General features: G+C 36.9%; 2 protein-coding genes across 3 annotated transcripts in view; both read left to right on the top strand.

Moving 5' to 3' along the window:
• LOC127414537 (septin-2-like) overlaps positions 1 to 9,687 on the top strand; it is a 46,306-nt gene extending 36,619 nt beyond the window's left edge. For both annotated transcript variants that reach the window (XM_051652632.1, XM_051652633.1), the window contains exons 8-12: positions 402 to 503; positions 596 to 741; positions 4,345 to 4,428; positions 4,519 to 4,576; positions 8,063 to 9,687. In XM_051652632.1, coding sequence (XP_051508592.1) covers positions 402 to 503; positions 596 to 741; positions 4,345 to 4,428; positions 4,519 to 4,576; positions 8,063 to 8,131 — 459 coding nt within the window. In that variant the 3' untranslated portion in view covers positions 8,132 to 9,687. The remainder of the gene's footprint in view (positions 1 to 401; positions 504 to 595; positions 742 to 4,344; positions 4,429 to 4,518; positions 4,577 to 8,062) is intronic.
• A 1,333-nt stretch (positions 9,688 to 11,020) lies between these two features.
• Positions 11,021 to 16,338, top strand: part of LOC127414536 (septin-5-like) — a 31,223-nt gene continuing 25,905 nt past the window's right edge. Inside the window, exon 1 of the mRNA XM_051652631.1 lies at positions 11,021 to 11,315. The gene's annotated coding sequence lies outside the window, so the exon portion shown is untranslated. The remainder of the gene's footprint in view (positions 11,316 to 16,338) is intronic.

Here is a 16,338-nt window from a genome sequence, read left to right as displayed (position 1 = left end):
TTCGAATCTGGTAAGTGTTGTGTCCCAATCCCATTAGCCTTGTTCCTGTTATTTCCTGTCATGTTTTAAGTTTTTCTCATATAAAATTATTTCAAATAAAAAAGTTAATTAAAACGATCATAAAGATTGTTAAAGTATGCAATTTCTGCGCCACTTGCGAAGTATTTTAACATCCCAAAAATAACACGCATTTCAGTTGTAATAAAAAAAAAAAACAATAATAATGAAAATTATAATTAAGATTTCTTGCAATGTGCATTTTAATCTTAAAAGTGCAATTTAAAAACAATTCAGCTGGTTCGATCACACTGTCATCACAGAAAATCTGTACCCAAAGGTTTATGATTTTATAACTTTATGACTACTTCAAATATCTGAAGTCTGTGTTTTCTTTTATGCAGATTTTGGATGAGATCAGTGAGCAAGGCATCCGGATCTACCAGCTTCCTGACGCTGATTCGGACGAAGATGAAGAATTCAAGGAACAGACGCGTGTCCTCAAGGTCAGAGGTCAAATAGATTTAGGTTCATAATCAACTCACTGCCTGACCTCCAACGACTCTGATCAAAGCTAAACGAGAATGTTTGTGTGCAGGCCAGCATCCCGTTTGCCGTGATCGGCTCAAACCAGCTGATCGAGGTGAAGGGCAAGAAGATCCGTGGACGTTTGTACCCGTGGGGTGTGGTGGAGGTGGAGAACCCTGAACACAATGACTTCCTCAAACTACGCACAATGCTAGTGTGAGTAGACGTGCGAGCTGAGATCTCTTAAAGGGATAGTTCACCCAAAAATTTTAATGGAAGTGAATGGTGACTGAGGCTAGAATTTTGCAGAATATCTCCTTTTGTGTTTAGAACGACATATGGGTGAGTAAATGATGATTATTTATTAACCTTAATTGCATGTGTGTTTTGCCAAACATTATTACACATCTCGGGTCTTTAGCGACCGGGTACATATATCTATCACTAATGGATCTACAAAATGCCCAGGTAGTGTCAAATTTTCAAAACATTTTCCAGAAAATTAGAAAATAATAGAATAGAATATATTCTGATATATTTTTGTTTTCTTTTTCATATATCAAAGAGATGATGCAACAAATACAGAACAGGATTCATTACTTCCACACTGAAATTTCATGGGACGCAACTGGGTGTCAAACACATATTAAGCTACACAAAACACATAAGTTACACACATGTATTTTTTCAGGCACTTTGAGTCTTAATAGATGCGAAACTTGCATAATTTCAGTAGTATACCCAAATGACAAGTCAAATCAAATTTTTCATGTGTTAAACTTATAAAGCTATCACTGACACATCAGCGCCACCTTGAATAAGAAATGGCATGTACAGTTGTGGCCAAAAATATTGGCACCCTTGGTAAATATGAGCAAAGAAGGCTGTGAAAAATATGTTTTTATTGTTTATTCTTTTGATTCTTTTGCAACCTCCTTTTGCCAAGATAACAGCTCTGAGTCTTCTCCTATAATGCCTTAATGAGGTTGGAGAACACATGGCAAGTGATCTGAGTCCATTCCTCCATACAGAATCTCTCCAGATCCTTCAAATTCAGAGGTCCACGCTGGTGGACTCTCCTCTTCAGTTCACCCCACAGGTTTTCTATGGGGTTCAGACCAGGGGACTGGGATGGCCATGGCAGAACCTTGATTTTGTGGTTAGTGAACCATTTCTGTGTTGATTTTGATGTGTGTTTTGGATCATTGTCCTGCTGGTACATCCAACCACGGCCCATTTTAAGCTTTCTGGTAGAGGCAGTCAGGTTTTGATTTTTTTTTTTATCTGTTGGTATTTGATAGAGTCCATGATACCATGCATCCAAACAAGATGTCCAGGACCTCTTTCATAAAAACAGCCCTACAACATTAAAAATCCACCACCATATTTAACCGTGGCCATGAGGTACTTTTCCATATTGCTACCTCTCTGTGTGCCAAACCCATCTCTGGTGTTTACTGCCAAAAAGCTCTATTTTTGTTTCATCTGACCATAGAATCCGGACGCATTTGAAGTTCCAGTAGTGTCTGGCAATCTGAAGATGCTTGAGTTTGTTGTTGGATGAAAGCAGAGTTTTTTTTTTCTTTTCTTGAAACCCTCCCAAACAACTTGTGGTGATATTGGGGACGTGTGATTGTAGTTTTGGAGACTTTCTGACCCCAAGACCCAACTAATTCCTGCAATTTTCCAGCTGTGATCCTTGGAGAATTTTTTGCCACTCGAACCATCCTCCTCAGCATGTATGGAGACGATATAGACACGCGTCCTCTTCCAGACCGATTCTTTTTTTTTTTTTTTTTTTTTTTTTTTTCAATTTGGAATGCCCAATTCCCAATGTGCTTTTGAAGTCCTCTTGGTCGCATAGTGATTCGCCTCAATCCGGGTGGCGGAGGACGAATCCCAGCTGCCCCCGCGCATCTTATCATGTGGCTTGTTGAGCGCGTTGCCACGGAGACATCTTCATGCCGTCCACCGCGGCATCCACGCTCAACTCACCACACGCCCCACCGAGAACCACATTATAGCGACCATGAGGAGGTTACCCCATGTGACTCTACCCTCCCTAGCAATCGGGCCAATTTGGTTGCTTAGGAGACCTGGCTGGAGTCACTCAGCACACCCTGGGATTCCAAACTCCAGGGGTGGTAGCCAGCGTCTTTACCACTGAGCTACCCAGGCCCCGCAGATTCTTAACATCTCCAGTTGGTTGGAACTTCTGGGTATTTTAAATGCTTTAGCTATTTTCTTATAGCTACTTCCCATTTTTTTGAAGCTCAACAACCTTTGTGTCGCACATCAGAACCCATTGTGATGGATGACTAAGAGAATTTGGCTTGTGTGTTATCTCGTATTATACCCTTGTGAAACAGGAAGTCATGGCTGAACAGTTTCATGTTCCTAGACACCCAGGTGCACTAAACAATATAAAATATGAATGGGAATTTCTAGGGGTGCCAGTAATTGTGGCAGATGTGTTTTGGAGAAAAATATGTATATAATTATGAGATTTTTCCCTCCTTTCAATTAGTTTACTTCAATTAAAGGGTACATTTTTGTGAATATTTTAAATGAAAGATCAAAGGATAAACAAAGGCATATTTTTCACAGCCTTCTTTGCTCATATTTACCAAGGGTGCCAATATTTTTGGTCACATCTGTATAATATGTGTGTACACGCATATGGAAATCTGATAATTCGACACTGTCACACAGAAAGTCAATGTGATATAGCAGTCATTTGTATGAATTTAATACTAATTTGTCTTGTAATAAACAAAGAAATATTTATCCTGTAATAGTAAACTTGTATAGATATGAAGTAATTATAAAAATATGATTTATGGAAGTCTTAACTTTTGGTTATCAAGTGATTATAAAAAATTTATTTATTTTCTTTACAATTTTCCCTTCTTTTTTTACGTTATACAGAAGAGAAAGGTTGAGGAATACTAAAGATGTCTGGGCACAACTCTTAAAAAAAATTACAAATAAAAACATTGGATGAGGTACAGGGGTTGGAATGAGGTCCTGGGTCTCTATAGACCCAAGGTATGCATTAAAGTGTTAAATATGAGAAACAGTGAATGGTGACCAGAGAAAAGGTGAAGATTTTTTCATTAGATAATAAAATAAGATGACAAGGGTTATGAAACAAGATATGAAGTTGAAACAGGGCTTGGGGCAGAAATGCCACTAAAAGTGACAAATGCCCCAGAAATGTTTAATTTAGTGAATTCTTTTTTTAATCTGTAAAAGCAAATTTGACACTCATTTCATAATATTCTATTCAAAGGCTTTGACATAAATGTATGACACAATGTGTTGCTAGAAACCCTTTATGCCCTAATAAAGGTTAAAATAAAATACTCTTGAAAATCGATCCTGATGGCAGATATTGTATCTTAAAGTTTATTTCTGTCATTGGGTGAAGCTGTTACTAAAGCTGGATTTCTGTATTTTTGTTCTGTAGTTCCCTCTGCTGGAAGAAATCTGCTTTCGACAAGAGATAGTATGCCCAAAAATATTGTTATCATTAACATCAACCCTCATGGTGTTTTAAAGCTTTTTCTGTGGGGTAAATGTAAGCAATTGACAACTTAAATGTTGGTCTGTTGTCACGCAAACCTGTCGTATGGCTTCAGATGTGTTCAAAATGATAGTTTTATGGTTTGTCCTTTTTTTTGGGCACTTTTGTTTAATGGAAAAAAGCTTGGATGCTTAAACAAAATTTCTGATGACATGAGGGTGAGTAAATGATAACAGAATTGTAACTGTTTAGGTGAGTTGTGCCTTTAAAATGTTGTTTCTGTGTATGTGTAGAACTCACATGCAGGACCTACAGGAGGTCACTCAAGACCTCCATTATGAGAACTTCCGTTCGGAGAGACTAAAGAGAGCCGGCAGGTATGGCAAATCAACAAACACACGATCACTGTTTCAGCCTGTTGAATAACTGTGTGAACATTTGGGACTGATAAAGTGTGTGTCTTACAGAGCGGTTGAGGAGGACGTGCTGGACAAAGATCAGATCCTCTTGCAGAAGGAAGCTGAGGTGGGTCACGCACACACACACACACATTAGGGATGTGCTAAACAACATATTTTCAAAATCTACTTGATGTTTAAGCATTTGAACGATTAGTCGACTAATTGGTCTTAAGAATGCCTTGTATAATTGGGCTGATTTCACAAGACACGTTATGGATGTGCAATGGAATAGAACAGAATCCAGGAGTCGCGAGGCACATTTTTTAAAAGTTGGGCTATTTTTAACTCAACACAACGCATCTTAAAAATACGGCTTAACGGTTGCAGTGGTATTTTAAAGGGGAACATTTAAAAATGCTATTTTACTATTTAAGAAAAATTATTTATATTACAATATATATATTTAAGAATGGTTCTTCAACTTCAGGTACTTTTAGCACAGAGTTTCTAGAAAGTAAAATCTTGTTAAAACACTTTCACACTCTCAATGTCCAACATGTATCATAGGAGATTTCTGTAAAAAATAAAAAATCCTGAAAGTCATGAAAATTCCCAGCACATCTCAAATTCTGTTGTGTGTAATAGAAATCTGTGGTGGAAATGATATTTTTAATGTTTTTGAAATAAAATCGCAGACTGTTTTGTCTTGCTTAGGCTAATTTCAATTCTAACATTTGATGTATCCTAAAAACACCCAATTAACCCTTTACGCTCAAATGGGCTCGTGAGAAAAAAAAACTTGTCAAAATATTAATAACTTCTGTCTTGACCAACACTAAAAAGGTATCGATTGGAAGCTTAGAAGCTGTACTTTACAATGCATGCAAGCATTATGACCAAAACTGAACAGGTGCTTTTAAATTGGCAGACAAATCAGAAGTGTTCTGTTTTGATAATTAGTAAAAACATACATCTCATCAAATAGCCATGTGTCATATGTTGTTGGAAAGCTCTCAAATACAACCAGCCTATTTGTTTTACTCACAGACAAAAATATAGCAAGTAATTGCCAAGTATATGTCTTTGACAATTATGTTGGAGTTGCTTACATGCCACATTTTTGCTAATAACTTAAAATATAAACGGAACATAAAATATCACATGCCATTACTTAGAAGAGGCGATGATGTTTCAAACTAGCCCAGACACAGGTAATCAGATGTGTATAGATCATTAGATTATCCACATGAAGCACAATGTTACATATGACCACCAAGAGATGGCTCAGTGATGACTCAAATGGCACAGAATGAAACTCATTCTGTGAAATCTCATTACTAAAATCATGTTTCCATGCTATGCAAACCTATAGTCATTGTTGTGTTTGCATGTGCAATTAGTTTTTATATACAATTATTATGTTTTATTTGTTTGGAGATGTTTCTGGACACTATGATAAATTATTTTTGTAATGCTATAACTTTTGATTGCTTTGTCGTATCAACACAATTTTTGTGTTACAGTTGACATGATTGGGAACAAAACAAAAGCGTTTTTTCTGAGCTACCTTATTTACACCCAGAGATATATAATGACAAATAAGAAAAATAAGAAGAAGAAAAAGGTAGATTTTTGGCTAAATTGTTGTGATTTTTCAGCAGTTTTTTAGGCTGAGAGTCTCAGAATATATCATAATTTAAATCAATGAAATATTTGAAAGATTGTCTTTACAATGATACCAAATACTTGACCCTCCTTTTTTTTTTAATTTTTTTATAAGCCTTTAATTTTGGTTATGTCACTGAAACAGGAAATCTTTAAAAACTCCTTCAGAGCTTAAAGGGTAAAATCATATTTTCACACTTTTTTGCATCTTTTGACAATATTAAAGCTTCATTGGAAATGATGCCGAATAAAAATATTCTGCTCACAAGCGATATTTACCTTGATTTTTATTTATTTTTCTTCAAACATCACTTCAACTCGTATGTCATCTCAAGCATGCTCTTCACTGACACTTTTATCCACTTGGTTAACAAGTACACTAACTTTTGAAGAAACGTAAATAGGGGCAACATTGTTTGGTGTGGTGGAACAACTATGGGACAGTCGTAACTTTTGGAAAAATTGCTAGGAATCATTTTCACTCAGTAAACATTGAAATGTTTGTTCATTTCACTCTCTGTTTAGATATCGTAGTTTTAAACATGTAATTAGTATTTTTATTGTTGATTTTCATAGTTTAATATTGAAAGTCTGGGTCTGGGACGAGGCTATAACAATAAAATCTATAAATAAAATGCATTTGAATAGTACCAAAAATAAATGGCAAAGGGCTGGTAAAAAGTTTCCAAGTTCGTTTTAAAGGAAAAGGGGGGGGGGGATTTTTTTCCCCTTTTTCTCCCAATTTGGAATGCCCAATTCCCAATGTGCTTTTAAGTCCTTGTGGTCGCGTAGTGACTCGCCTCAGTCCGGGTGGCAGAGGACGAATCCCAGTTGCCTCCGTATCTGAGACCATCAACCCGCGCATCTTATCATGTGACATGTTGAACGCATTGCCACGGAGACATAGCATGTGTGGAGGCTTCACGCCATCCACCGCGGCACCCACGCTCAACTCACCATGCGCCCCACCGAGAACGAACCACATTATAGCGACCATGAGGAGGTTACCTCACGTGACTCTACCCTCCCTAGCAACCGGGCCAATTTGGTTGCTTAGGAGTCACTCAGCACGCCCTGGGATTCGCACTAGTGAGCTAGCGAACTCCAGGGGTGGTGGCCAGCGTATTTTACCACTGAGCTACCCAGGCCCCGAAATCTGTTTGTTTTAATCAAAATCAACCCCTGGGAAATAAAAGTGCCCGAAATAGAAGAAACACCCCTATATACTAGTCAGTCACCACACTAATCGACTAGTTGGTTGTTGGATGACAAGTCAACAAGTTGGCCATTGTGACCCCCCCCTCTAACACATATGTATATGAATTTGGCATGTTGCAATCGGTCTGAACTCTCTCGCTTTCTCTGTCTCTTGTTCTGGACGTGTCGTGGTTTTGGAGCCATCATTCTGTGCATTAATGATTCTGGCGTTCCGTTTGTAATTATTGTGCAGTACTTTGGCCAATGGGAACATATATCCCAGTCGGGCGTGGACACCATCAGAACAATTTGTAAACATGCACGTCTACACAGGAAATGACATTAGCTTCCTGCCGTACAGAACACTCAGAGATGTTTGAACCATTACATTTTTTTTGTCATGATGTAGCTTGTGCCGTGAGAGATGTATAGAATGTAAGTGTGTTTAGATTAGTATTGAGCAACAGTATCAACAGCGGTAATGATTTAGAAGGGCAGTTGTGTACAGTATGCTCTCTAATTATCATGATTGTTGTGATTAGGCCTTAATTAGAGATGACTGGATAATTGTGTTTGTTTTACGCCGTGTATGTGTACGTGTCAGTCTTCGTGAGGTGTTTCGAGGTCATGCAATAACAGTGTAAACACGCAATTTTATCTTTTTTTGATTCATTTCAGAAATAAATGTTCCATTGCACCAGACTGCAGCATGGTTGACGCATTATCTGCATCTTTATTTCTCTTACAGCTGATACGCATGCAGCAGATGATCGCTCAGATGCAAGCGCAGATGAGAATGAAACCCGGAGACGACTAAGCACGTGTGTCTATGAGTGTGTTTTGTGTGTTGTGGGAACAGGAACTGCCATCTTAATGGAGGTTTCTTCCTCCCCAAATCTTCCCCATTTTTAAACTATATTTACTGTTAAACATTTTAATGTCATCTAGATCATATGACCTTTACTACTTTACAGCTCCGCCCATATTAATAACCTCTACACTTTTAAAAACGGTCCATTATGATGTCATTTTGTCAACGGTCTCTGTCCAATCAGGGAAAACGCCCTCTTTAATTTAATCGCCTATAGTCATTCATGGTCATTTCATTGACACATTTAATGTTGTACAATCAGGGTTTGTGGTCCATTTCTCGACCCTGGAGATTTCAAAGGCAGTCTGAATCTTTTTCTGTGGCAAACTCAATTTTTTTGCTGCTTATACAGACATTTTCATGTATCTGGATCGCATATGTTTACCAGCTGGATCCATTAACACTATCTAACACAGATACGGTGCTTTTATTGTGGGGAAATGAATAAAATTTGCATTTTATTTTATTTGTATTTGAGTCTAGTCAAGTTTAGAGTCTTACTACAGGTTCATAACCGTGAAGCATTCGTGCACATGAATTAATATCAAAGTTTGGCTGTTTTCTGAGGGTGTGTTTTGAAAAACAAGGCGTCTGTAGTGCTTAGCACTGTGTTTTTCATGTAGAAATATCTGCTGAGACGAAAGTAGCCAGTGCAATTTTAAATTAAAGAGTTAAATGCTCGCAAATCATCTTTTCTCGAAATATGTTCAATCTCACATTTTTAAAACGAGTCTATAAGGTGAGAGGTTCAAGTCTTTTGTAGGGCAGCGTTTCCCTCTAGTGGACAATACTGAATAATAGAAAGGAGATAAAAGCTAAATGATTAAAATCGCAACTGGACAATATTTCCTCATTTTGTTTGCATTGTTTTGTTGATAATGTAATATCTGATTAACACCATTTTGATTGGTAAATGTTTCTTATTTTGAGAGTGTGAATGGAGTGATGGTACTTTATCATGGAAGCACTCGGTTAGCGTACTTTATATCAGATCCCACTTTGTATTTTGATTTTTGAAATCATTCACAGAAATGCCTTAAAAGCTCCACCTTTCCTAGAAACATTCTGCACACATTTGTAGGGTTTCTCTGGGTTTTCTGTTGTTTTATATGTAGTTTTATTGCTTTTTTTTTTTTCCCAGCTACTCTTCCAGTACTCCTACTAAACATGATAACTACTACAGTGATAAAATGTAGTTGGTCTTTATATTTCTTGTTTAACAGCTGGAACGCTTAACTTTATATGTTTTAAATAGATGAACGGTATTAGCTTTAAGAAAAGGACTAAAAGACCATCATTGTACTGAGTTATTATGGTCTACTGTAAACACACTGATTTTGTTTCGTTTAATTTGTGGTTCAGCCCAGTTATTTTGACTTGGTTATCTCCTGTTTTGGCTTTTTAAAAAGATTAACAGTTTTCATTTTGTGGTACAGTAACAGTAATGTTTACTTCATTTTTATATTTACTCATGTTGAGAAATAAAATACATTTCTGAGTCATCTGTGGTGAAATGCTGCAATTTCCTGTGGACTTGAAACTTTTCATGTGTTTGGTTTGGCAAATAGACACATTTTTATCTTCCATATCCCCTTATTATACAATAAATGATATTTTTGCTCATATAACTAGTTAAATTTCTTGGAAAAACATCTCTTCATGCATCCATTTTTGAGCAGTTTCGTTGACTTGTGAATTGCATGCCTGTTTTATAGATTTAATGTAAATTACCTAGTACAGTTGTTTATTTTATTTTATTTTATTAATTTTTTTTTACTTTTTAAAAATTAAAAATCACAAAAGAATGTAGAATTCACACCAACTACAACTTAATATTTTACTATAGGCAAACTTTATTTTTAGGTAAATTTGAAATTAGGGAAAGTGAATTACTTAGTAAAAGTGACTCATTTATTTTATAATTATGAATATTATATAAGAAAATATACTAAATTAAATATAAAAACATAACAGTAATTTAAGATTACGTTTGCCACCAAATTCAACATTATAATGTTTTATTTTTAAGTAAATTTTAAAAAGAGGTAAATTAAGTGAAATCTTATACATATCATTTATAAGGTTTAAATATGAAATATAATAAGAAAATATGCTTAATTAAATATAAAAATACTAAACAAATTTTGTTTGCCACCAAATACAACTTTATAATTTTTTACATTAGACAAACTTTTTTTAAATTAAGGTAATTATGTGATTTATTTAGTAAAATTATACATATCATTTATAAGTATAAATAGTATATAAGGTTCAAATATGAAAACATAAGAAAATATACTAAATTAAATATAAAATGTATGATTATGTTTGCCCTTATGCATGTTAAATTGAACTATTAAAATTATGCAAATTGTCATCCTTTCATTTATAACCCAAAGTAACATTGAGACATACAGTAATTGCATTTTTTTTTTAAATGCCTTTATTAAATAAATGATCAAGGAACAATACAAACAGTAACAACTGCCCGTAGCCATATGGTTTTAAATAAAAGAACATGACAGGATGTAGATCTGAAATGAGATACAAATCAATCCGAAATAAATAGGAAAAAATATAAATAATTTCTAATTATAGGCCTACAATGTAAAGAGGTAAAGAACACTAAAACAAGACAGAAAATAAGGGGCTTTCCAATAATAATAATAATAATAATAAAGTTATAAATATTAATACTTTATATTTAATACATTTTACAGAAGCAGGGGATATATTTCAATTAAGAAATACAGTAATAGTATTCTTTAAGTCATAATTGACGTGTACATGGGCGGAGTTTCATTCGCCGTGGCCACGCCTCCTCTTCTACGTCTGGGGTTCCCTGCGACACTGAGGATGAGACAGACGGAACCCGAAGCAGCAGGCGGAATAGAGCAGATAAGACACCCCGAAACATGATCACGAACATCCGGTACAATAGCAGGATGGTCAAATCCGGTAATGTGAGAGAAACGGTGACAGTTTTAACTCTGCTTGAGTGTGTTTTGAGTGGATTTAATCCTGATTATGTCTCTCTTTATGGCCATCTTCATCCCTCCCGCATCCGCGCGCCACCTGCTTCCCTCATCCGACCTGCTGCTGATGCTGCACGCGCTCAGAGGACAGCGAGGTAAGAAACCGTCCACCTGCACCGCAATGCACAATTTTTACTACTGTTTAACCCTTGTGCATCAATTTACAAAAGTTACTCAGAGGTCCTTAGAGGACCAAAATGTCCACGTCAATAAACTGCCATAAATATTATATATTAATGTTATTTTCCACAGATTTTTTAACCAACATCAGTCCTGATCATAACTACCAAATATTCATTCATGTTCAGGATTTTAACCCTTTAAATGTCAGTTGTTTACATAATGCCACTGTTGTTTTTTTACACATACACACACATTTCTCAATACATATACAAAACAAACTCTGACATCCATAGCAACACACCCACACAATTTTAGCTCCATCATTTATTCAATTGGCCTGCAGTGCTCACTAATACAGCAAACAGAAAATAGGAAAAAAGTATGTATTTGCTCCATAGGCTAAACATGTGGAAAATGGCGCCATCTGCTGGAAAATATTACAAATGTAAATTTTGAACCCAGGGCTCCGGAATGAAAGCATAGTATCGCAGAATTCATGCTTTTATGCTTTAATGGCACTTGGATCAAATACTGCAGTTTTAATGGGTTTCAATGGGGACATTTTTGTCCTGAAGGTCCTGAGTGTAACTATTTTGTGTACACAGTGTATTATAGATGTATTATAGGAACTGAGGTTGAAATATCAAAATTCCCCCAAAAATACACACCTTTGGTCAAATTTATGCCGTTGGCATTAACAGCCAAAATGATCGAAAAAACAAAAATGAAAAAGACAAAAATGTCCCAAAGGTTGCACAAGGGTTAACGGTTTAAACATTACATTCACAAACCACGCACAATTTCCACTCTGTTAAAATGCATTTAATAAGCATGCAACAAGCACATATGAGCAATTTGACCACGCAAGCTGATTTTGTCCTCTGTTTTAAACCTTTGCCATGGTTTTGAAGGCATTCTTGTGTGTGCATACTTCTGTTTTTTGAGGTTTAAAGGCGATACAGCAGATTGTGCTGATGGTCTGTCATCCACCCTCCGCTGACGCACTTTAGTTCTCATAAGATTATCATCATGCATCATTCTGGTCAGAAGAGAATGTTGTTACATTGCCATGCATTCATCTTAGCTTTGTCATGCATACCTTTTCTGATCCCCTTAAAGGAAATCTGCAGTAAAATGTGTGTGCTCTGTCACTTTGAGCTCTGATAGTGCTGTATTGCTCTCAGTAGGCGTTGCCATGGTTACACAAGCAAGAGTGTATGTGAGGTTTATGCACTATTGCAGCATTACTTTATGCAAGTGATGGCAAACTTCATATAATAACAAGTTTCTGTGCTCCAGCAATGCAAAGGTCATGGGTTTGATGCCCAGGGAACACACATACTGATAATCTGTGTATCTCAGATGCAATAAAAGTCGCTTTAGGAGAGGATGTAGAATTCTGATGTCTGTGTAGCTATACAATCTTTTGTGATCATTACTATTACAGCTGTTAAAAAGAAAGACATGACAAATTAGGTGAGTGTTTTTACCCGAGCTTTCAAAATCACAGACACAGTTTCACCTTTATTGTATGCATACTACATCAGAGTTGCTTGATTGTGAGTATTAATATATGAGAGTGAAATCACATTTGCTAACAAGTTCTAATCAATAATTGTGCACTATTCCTTTTGTGCAATAAGCTTGTTGTTTCACCATCAAGAAGCCTTTCAGGATTTTATTCAGCTACCAGCACTTGATCCATGGACACACACACATATGCAGTCAATAGAGAGTCTATCGTCCTACACAAGAGCAGAAATGCAACAGTTAACACCCACACACAAACATTCTGTCAGTCTCTCACTGTAATTCTCCAAACCCTTTTCTTTGCTTCTCCTCTTGTCGTCCTCTTTGCATTGAGGTTTAATAACTTAATGGTGCGGAAGGCTGCATGGCTGCCATTTCTCACGTCTTTATTTATCTCTAAGTGTCGCTCTAGTTCATGCTGTGAGTCCAGTGAATGGCACAGCTGCTTAAGCTGTGACAGATGGCATCATTAAAGATGCTTTTGATCATAAAGTCAGATGGCCTGTGCAGTCGCTCAAATGCCACAGCAAGAAACTTCCATTTCGGTAGGATTGAGGACAGTAAAGATATCTTTTCCATGTACTGTAGCTCAACATGGCAGTTTTACTGTGGCGTTTGTCTTCATATTTATGGTGCTGATAATGAAGTCAATTTCTGATGTTACATTCAAGGCATTTGATTGACAGATTGTAGAGGGTAGTGGTTAAAGATTTGGCCTGGAATTCAGGAGGTTGTCAGTTCGAGTGCTGCAAGGAGCACTGCTTCCAAAACCGCATACTGTCACAGTATGTACTGTATTTGATGAAGGATGCCCTTCTCGGCTGGTAAAACAGTAAGTTCTTTTGAGTATGCATGCAAGTAGTATGAATAGATTTCCGACGTACTTCATCTGGGGATGTGGGTATTGACCCATTACCTGAATGTATAACGGAAGAACAACAACCATGGAAATAATCTGCTCTGGTTTTGTTAAATGTGCACTCTTTGTGTCATCTTGGACTTACACTGACACCTAGTGGCGTGGATGCAGCATCATTTAAAATCAATAGTTTTCAGTTTCAGATGCCATCGTAGAAATTTAGTATTCACAGTCAGCTATGATTACTTTAATCAATGAGTGAAAGTGTCCAATAACAGGACGGTTACTGAGATTAAGCGAGTAGTATTCAGCTGGTCATGTGATCATAACATGGCAGCCCCCATGTGCGGACCCTCTCCATGTAGAATGAAACAGCTTTTATAAGGTTACTGATATGACTGGAGTCTTTATTTTAATATGAGTGCTCATGAATTCCTACATATATTGCACAACTATAATTCATGTCTTTTGGAGTTTAGTAAAAATTACTGAATGCACCTTTTAAACAAGCACCATTTAAGCACAAAAAACTACTTTCTTGGCATCGGCATTACTAGACTCTCTTCATTAACTGACTCTCTTCTTAATAAAGCTGCGTATTTTTGAGTTTCTTTATGATAAGATGCACACCGTGACACATATATTATGATTCAATAAGTCCCGAGCCATCACGTTATAATCTAGCTGCATCAAGCGCGAGGGACGAGCATCCCCACGTCAAAGTAAGCATCAGCCAGGATGCAGTTTCAATCACTCCCTCTTAGATCGGGTCACTTCACGTGACTCATAGAAGCGGCGCTCACCGCACAGAGAAATGCCAGTTTTGGAGTTTGTACTAATTTACATGACCTGCTTCCTTATTATTGCAGCGCCGGCTCCGCTTTATTTCACAATGGGAGTGCTTCTGTATTTATTTATTTTGTATTTTTGTATAATTTCCTAATACTTTGCGATCTACGTCACCTGAAGCTGTTTGGATTGTCTGGATTGTGAGCCTCTCCTCAATCAGGCGCAAGCTGCGGTTGGTGCTGCTCTCGCGCGCCCTAATTAGAGTTTAATGTGATCTCATGTTAAGTTAAATGAGATCAAACGACTATTCGACAACTAAATTTTTTTTATGGTTGACGTTGTCGATAATGTCGACTAATCGTTTCCGCCCTAGTGTGTAAGCTTTAATTACTCACCCACCACACACACACACATTCTCCAATAATGGTTGCATTATAATACAGGAACTGAGTGATTTCATGACGTTGAGTTCCATTAACGGTTCTTGAACGTGCATCCTTCCGGCGAAACTTAAAACAGACTGTTTTTCAGCTCTGCAACACTGAATCTACAGCGCGAGACATAAAGTGCACAAATGACTCTTTGAGCCGGTTCTTTTTAGAGAATCAATAACTACAGCGCTATTCGGGTTGTCTGATTCCCGAACGAATGACTCTTATGATGGCTCTTGTTAATGAATTAACAAGCCTAATGAATCAGTAGGAACTGACTGGATAAATATCTGACTGAATTAATTGACTCACTCGAAATAACCCAAGATCTGTTAATGTGTGATATGTACTTATCATTTACTTTTGTTGTAATAAGTGAATAATCTGGAAAAAACAACAACATAAATATTCAAAACGGACTTTCAGGCATTGAAATATTTTATGAATAATAAAATAGTGAAATTCTTTTAAATAACAGCTCACTTTTAAACATTCAAACAGTATTGTTTATTTGTCTCATGACTGTAAAATTCATTTTTAAAATGCAAATGTTTTTTTTAAGCCTGCAAGAAATCTGACTGGCTGGTTATTTTTATCATCTACCAACCACCTGGCACATGTCAGTGAGTCGGCATAATGTGGCCGATCCTAGGGTGCTGGAATTCTCGGAAACAACATGCCGATTTCACGTGTGATGTCACCCCCACAGTGTCATCACAAAATGGCATGGCTGCTTCAGCAGTTGCGGTTTAGGTTTAAGGTTTAGAATAGGAAAGTACTCGATAGAGCATTAACCTTAAAAACCTCAGCTGTTTGGGAGAAACTTAAACTCGTTATTAGCGACACAATCACATTATTTTCATGAGATCAGGCTCAGTCCATGAGCGAGCACCATTGTGTGCTTGAGCGAATCACAAAGATAACACTTCAGATAACACACACGGAAGCTGAACCAAATAAAAGCACTTTAAGTTACTTTAGATAGATGTATCTGCTTAATAACTATGTTGTGCAAAGTGAGATATTCAGTCAATGCAACTGCATTGAAACATAAATAAATATCCATCATTAAAGCTGACATGGTTGCACCGAATCCAAGAGGAAACCAGCTCTCCTTTGGGACTGCTGTTCCATCTGCCGTTTTCGGTCCTATTTCTGCAGCCCTCAGGGTATGTTTAGTCAGCGTCATGGGTCATGACAGCAGCAGATTTGAGCCTGAATTGGTCCTCTCAGTATGCAAGTCTTCTCTTCACCCTTTTCTTCATTATGATGACATTGCATTTGTTTCAAACCCACAATCAGTCAGTGTAATATAAGGCAGCGCATGGGTCTCTGTTAAAGACATTAAAGGATGACATCACTCTTGTCCCGTCTCTTTTATAGGGA

The sequence above is a fragment of the Myxocyprinus asiaticus genome, chromosome 24, assembly GCF_019703515.2.
Source record: "Myxocyprinus asiaticus isolate MX2 ecotype Aquarium Trade chromosome 24, UBuf_Myxa_2, whole genome shotgun sequence".
Lineage (NCBI taxonomy): Eukaryota > Metazoa > Chordata > Actinopteri > Cypriniformes > Catostomidae > Myxocyprinus > Myxocyprinus asiaticus.
Note: the sequence above shows the minus strand (reverse complement) of the source record. Positions and strands in the feature narration are given on the sequence as shown.